The 6,127-nt window shown below is 41.4% G+C and overlaps 1 protein-coding gene across 1 annotated transcript; it reads left to right on the top strand.

Annotated features, from left to right (window-relative positions):
• Positions 1-477: 477 nt before the first annotated feature.
• LOC104084430 (serpin B4-like) lies at positions 478-5,247 on the top strand. The gene is made up of 6 exons (XM_009588268.1): positions 478-645; positions 1,738-1,866; positions 3,160-3,277; positions 3,609-3,751; positions 4,508-4,675; positions 4,843-5,247. Exons 1-6 carry the CDS (start codon positions 478-480, stop codon positions 5,245-5,247), a joined length of 1,131 nt encoding a protein of 376 aa, XP_009586563.1.
• The last annotated feature ends 880 nt before the right edge of the window (positions 5,248-6,127 follow it).

The raw sequence follows: 6,127 nt of genomic DNA, 5'->3' as shown, positions 1-6,127 counted from the left end.
GACATAGTATATGAGGCACAGCTGATTAATACGCACAAAGTTTTTAGAGAGAGACACAGAGAGTGAGGTACGATCAAGGGGTGTAATTAATAAGTGCTATGCCTAGAGGCCTGGAGGCAAGAAAGATCAGGACATAAAGTGAGCTGGGACTGTGGTTAGGACAAGGTCAGTGCTAAGTGACAAAGCCATAGCTATTGCTTGAGCTGGAGAAACAGCTGGACTCAGAATACTGTTTCTGAAAAATGTGTTTCTCCTGCCATTCAGGGTGCTGGTTTTCAGATGAGTTGTTTCAATCTGAAGTTCACTGTGAAATCCCAGACGTGGTGAGTCAGGAATCTTCCGTGAAGTGCTGAACAATTCAGCCATGCTACTGCAGAAAACCCTACTGTGCTCTACCAAGGCATCTAAGCTTAGCAGGCGTAAGGATGAGAAGACTAGATCTTTGTTTCCCTTGTTGCAGGCCATCACAGCGCCACAATGTGCTCTCTCAGCGCAGCCAATGCCAAGTTCTGTCTTGACTTTTTCAGAGAGCTGAGCAAAATAAAAAGAAATGAAAACATCTTCTTCTGCCCGCTAAGTCTCTCAGCTGCCTTTGGGATGGTTGTCCTCGGAGCCAGGGGCAACACACTGAAACAGATTGAGAAGGTGGGTTTCCTTTGCTCTGAAAAGGGGACGGTGGCAAGATATGAGCCAAGAGGCTGATAGTACCATCTGATATAGTTCCTAAGCATCCAAAGGTCTGATGTGCAAGCATACCTTTAAAAACCTCCTCTTTTATGCTATTCCTAACACCAAACTTTTTCAGACTAAACACTATTACAGTAACTGATCATTCAATGAATACATCAGTGCTAAAGAAAGTGTTTTGGAGGTATCACTCCAAGAAAAAAGATTTAAAAGATTTCATGAGCTCGCCCTCTATGAAACCTTCTTGTTCACTTGCAGGGATCTCATGATAAAGGACAACTGGACTTTCCACATTTACTGTGTCTGACTGTGTTTTGGGATAGGCTTGCAACACTGTTTTAGCTTTGAGGTACCATCACTCAGCTGCATTCACACAACATTTACATTGCAGGTATTTCATTTCAGTGAAGTTTTGAGCAGTACAAGCCAGGGAAACAGACACCCTTCTGAGAAGGTAAGACACAGTTCTGAGATGCTCTGAGATGAAGCAACAGGTGCCGGTTTGTCAGCCCTTTTCCTTGCACACCGTCACTTAATCAGAAAGCACGGCAGGGCCAAGCAGCCTCTGTCTAGGTTTGCAGACCTGCTTATTACCGTTCTTCTATTAGTTACTTAAGGGGCCTTGTGAGATCACACATTTCAACATCTAAGCCTTCTCATTACAGGTTTCTAACCAAAACAGCAGTACCAATCTAAAATGTGATAACTGCTTAAATTGCCACCCGCAAAGGTTTGTCTACAGGCAGGCCAAAGGCACCTCGGAGCTTGCTCCTCCCAGGCCCTAAGCCAGCAGACTTTAGCTCAGTGTGCGCAGAGCGGTCACTGCAGGATACAATGTGATTTGGAGGGGGGCTGGTGTGGGCCTGAAGGGGAATTGTGTTGTCATTCTGTACATCTGGTAGAGGGGGAGCTGGCGGTGGTGTCTTGATGCAATATCAACGGGGTGGAGCCAGGCTTCTGGTACAGAGGGAGGCTGCGCTTCACCCTCAGGTCCAGCTTTGCATAGGAAAGCTCAAGCCTGCTAAGACACTTCTGTTTTCCTGTTTGAAGTGCGAAGAAGCTGGAGGAGTCCATTCCCAGTTCCAGGCTCTGTTAGCTGCAGTCAGTGAACCCAGACCAGGCAGCTCCCTCACCATTGCCAACAGGCTCTTTGGAGAAATTACTTATCCGTTCTTCCAGGTAAGTGGCCGTGGTGTCCATTTTAACAGCTCCGGGGAGTTACGAGCTCAGCAGAATTTCTTCCATCATAAAGTACAAAGGGAAATGAAACACAACGGCACTGTCAGGGTGTGCTGGCAAAGGGCTGCGCTCCACAGCCCTTGCAGTCAGGGAGCCTTTCCATCTCAGTTGCCCAGAGGTTAGACATTGGGAACAGCAGAGCACTGGGAAGCCATGACTTAAAAGCTTTTATATAAAGAAACAGATCTACGGTAACAGCTCTCCCTGGGCATTCCAGAAAATGTGATAGTATTAATCACTGTCAATACATCCTTGCCACGCACACCCGCTGTCTAACAGAGATGGCGCTTGCTGCGTCATTTCTATCCAAGGAACAAAGCTCTGTCACCAGCAGAAAACTTTCTTCTCACCCAGCGTCTTCTCTGTTTCTAATAAAATGATTGTACTCAGTCTTCCACCTTTCCTTCAGAGTCTATGCAAATATGGGAGACTGATTCCTTCTGCCTTTTCAAACAAGGCTTAGAAGAAAGTAGCATCTTTGAGATTTTTGTCCATTAGTCTAATTTAAGTGGAATTGGTCATCTCAGAACATTCCTGTGGAACACCGGCAGCCCAGGCAATGCAAGTGCATACAAATAATTTCCTCAGGAAACCAGACGTAAGGTGTTTGCAAGAGTATTGCTAGGAACAGTGCTGTTTTATCTCTGTAACCACCTTTCTCGTTTCAAGTCAAGATTTCATCTTGCTTCTAAAACTTTGCACTCTAGGTAAAGAGAGATTTTCAGAGCCAGAAAAAGATGATCAGCAGCCTGGAAAAGTTTTATACTTCATGCAAGTTATAAGTTTTACAGTCTATATATCTACACAGTAATATATATATATACACACATGCATATCTCATTGTGATATTATCAGTCCTGGTTATTTGTTCAAAATAAGGCAACCTTCTTCATTTGGTGGTTGGGGGAAGACAGGCAGCATAACGATGATATATAAACTTAAAGAAAGGCACTAAGTTTTGGTCTTAGGTATTTTTTACTGCGATGAGACATTTCTGCTATTCAGTACAGCTTGAAAATACAGAAAAATATATTTGCAAATATGATTTGTTATAAATAATCTCTCTCTAAAAACTGCATGCTTGAGTTAATTAAATGAATTTTCGAATATATGCCTGTTTTACTCATTCCTTTCTTGCTGGTCTACTACGTGGAATTATCTTGAAGCCATGAAATTATCAATCTTATAAAAATCATCATGTTGCGATAAAATACCGTCGTTTGTACTTTCCAGCAATACTTGGATTCCACAAAGAAATTCTATCGAGCAGAACTGGAAGCAGTCAATTTTAAATACACTGAAGAAGAAGCCAGAGAGAAGATTAACTTCTGGGTGGAAAATGAGACAAAAGGTAAAGAAGAATACGTGCACGTTGTTTGGTTTGCAATCCAACCAGTTAGGAATATCATGTCTGAATTTCAGTTTCCACCTTTTTTTCCAAAGATAGCAAGATTTTTATATATTAAACACTTACTGCACTTTTTTGCTCAATAGGAAATAAACGTAAGAAGAAGTACAAAAATGCCTTGAATTCCTGTCTTCCAAAGCTGTACATAAACTTTTTGTTATTTTTCTGACAGCATTATACTACTTTTCAGATTTACGAGAGTAATTATTAATAGTCAAATGCAGCTGATTGCCTGAACAAAATAATAATTCTTTTTAATTAATTATTTTTAAAGGTAAAATCAAAGACCTATTTGCTACTGGGTTTATTGATCCCTCCACTGTACTTGTCCTGGTCAATGCTATATATTTTAAAGGAAAGTGGGCAGTAGAATTTAAGAAAGAAGACACTAAGGAAACATATTTCCAACTGAACAAGGTACAGTATGGGCAGGAACTGAAACAGCTGGGGGATGGAAATCAGATGTCAGTCTCCTATAACAACAGGTGGGAGCTTTCCTCCTCTCTGTTATCCCAAGACAAAACACTGGTCTTCAGCTAGAACAATGGAAAGCTGCATCTTCTCTCCAGTTCGATAACCAGATATGTAACTGGTTCTATCACTTCCCATCAGAAGTGGCTCTCGTGCAGCTGAGATCCTGGTTGGGTCAAAGTCACTGAGCACATGCACTAACTTTGCTGGGGCTTTCGCAACTAAGGATGCTGTTTCAAAAACAGTCTGCTTTTGGGACTGAATTTGAGGATTCTGTTCTTCTGCTACTATTTACCAACAGAACAGTGTTTGTTTTCAGGAAAAAAGGAGCTAAAGACAAATTATCTCAGGAGAATGTATACATCATTCATGAAGAATTTAGATTCATGGTTGCATCAGATGCACCAGTTTCCTCACCTGACATGCCAGAAAAAAGAATGACATACCAAGGGAGTTGTGAGTAAAGTAATCTGGCACTAGTAGAAATGGAACAGCAGGTTTTATGCGTCTAAAATGGATAACTTAATTTGAGCTACAGTTAAGAGGTAGGAACACATCAACGCTACAAGTACATTAAACCCATGACCAGTGTAAATAATGTTTTCTGGACTGAACTCTAATCCCAATCCTGAAACCAATTACAACCGAGTGATCGTTTCTGTATTTCTGTATTTTCTGCTTAATATGTTTCATGTGTTCCAGAATGAGAAAAGGACAGTGCAGATGATGTTTCAAGAAGGTTATTTTAACATGGCCTTCATAGAGGAACCAAAAATGAAAGTGATAGAGCTCCCATACTTTAAGAATGAACTGAGCATGTTCATTCTTCTTCCTGAAGTGGTCTGTGAGGACTTTACTGGCATAGAACAGGTAATACTTCTTTTTCTCTCTAGTAGCATACATAAGGGGCTGCAAACAGAGCAATACTTTAACATTGCTCCAGTGTGGTCAGAAGACAAGTGGGAAAAACTTAACCTTACTATCTTTTCCTTCGGTCCATTATGGTGTCAATCATTATTATCAATACTGTCTTACAGCTTGAATGCACCCTTACGTATGAAAAACTAGCAGGATGGACCAACTCGGCTAGGATGCAACAGCTGAGAGTGAAGGTGTACCTACCCCAGTTCAAGATGGAGGAAAGTTATGTTCTCAACAAAACTCTCCAGGAGATGGGAGTGATGAATGTTTTTGACTGGGGAAAAGCTGATTTGTCAGGAATCTCTAGGAAAGATGGCTTAGTTGTGTCCAAGGCCATCCAGAAGTCATTCGTGGAGGTCAATGAAGAGGGCACTGAAGCAGTTGGTGCCATGGGACTTGTTGCAGTGCCTCTGTGTCACCCGATTTCTTATGAGTTCAAAGCTGACCATCCATTCCTCTTCTTCATCAGACACAACCCAACAAACACCATTCTCTTCTTTGGAAGATATTCCTCCCCTTAAGTGGAGATTATTTTGGAAATTAGATCTTTCTCCCCACTAACATCCCCATTGGCAAGCACTGAGGACAAAAGACAAACACATTTTTGCTAGGCTTTATCCTAATGTGTTAATTTGCTGGAAAAAAGACCGTCTGATAAAGCCAAATTAGAGATAAAACCCTAAAATCTGTTAACTATTTCCTTTCTAACATCAACTTCAGGCATGTTTTACTTTTAGAAGGCCTCACTAAAATGACATCTACCTTAAAATACACTATGTGGTATTTGCCAAAGAGCTGTAGAGGCCTCTAGAGACATCTGCATAGAAAATCTTATTTTGATCCTTTCCTAATGTAGCATGTCTCCAATAAACCCGTGATTTTAGTGCCCTAGAGATGAGTGATAGATTCTCCCACGTGAAGGAGACAGGAGGATAGGGATCTGCATTAAAAGGATAAACTTAGGTACTCAGTCTCTTTTAGCTTTACCTACCCAACCTCTGCATAGGTCTCAAGGATAATGACACTTTGTATGGGAGTAGCAAAGTATTCCTGTGGTACCTCTCCTTTAAACGTTGATCGGGGGTAATGGTTCAAGCTGGAATGAGGCTCTCGGGATTTGTTCTCAGAAAGCAGAAAAAGCAGAAGATTTTTCTGGTGTAATCTTGCTTGTTCTCAAGCAGGGAAGACCCATTCCTTATTTTTTCCTGTGAAAAACCCAGTATCTGCTAGCAAGTTCCCCAACTTCTTCACAAACTTCCACGTAACAAAAACAGGGTTTCAGAATAATGGATGGCCTTTTCTGACAAGGCCTGCTCTGTGATGGCTATGAATTAGACACTTAATTCCCACATAAAACTTTAAGCTGTGATCAGCCATTCTGGCTTTAAAAAAATCCAACTC

This window comes from Fulmarus glacialis, unplaced genomic scaffold, assembly GCF_000690835.1.
Source record: "Fulmarus glacialis isolate BGI_N327 unplaced genomic scaffold, ASM69083v1 scaffold11652, whole genome shotgun sequence".
Lineage (NCBI taxonomy): Eukaryota > Metazoa > Chordata > Aves > Procellariiformes > Procellariidae > Fulmarus > Fulmarus glacialis.
Note: the sequence above shows the minus strand (reverse complement) of the source record. Positions and strands in the feature narration are given on the sequence as shown.

Bases quoted from the DNA above. Each gene is read 5' to 3' on its own strand.
- LOC104084430 (XM_009588268.1), top strand. From the start codon at position 478: ATGTGCTCTCTCAGCGCAGCCAATGCCAAGTTCTGTCTTGACTTTTTC. The intron at 3,278-3,608 runs GTAAAGAAGAAT...TTATTTTTAAAG, and splicing joins GGTGGAAAATGAGACAAAAG to GTAAAATCAAAGACCTATTT. The intron at 4,676-4,842 runs GTAATACTTCTT...ACTGTCTTACAG, and splicing joins ACTTTACTGGCATAGAACAG to CTTGAATGCACCCTTACGTA.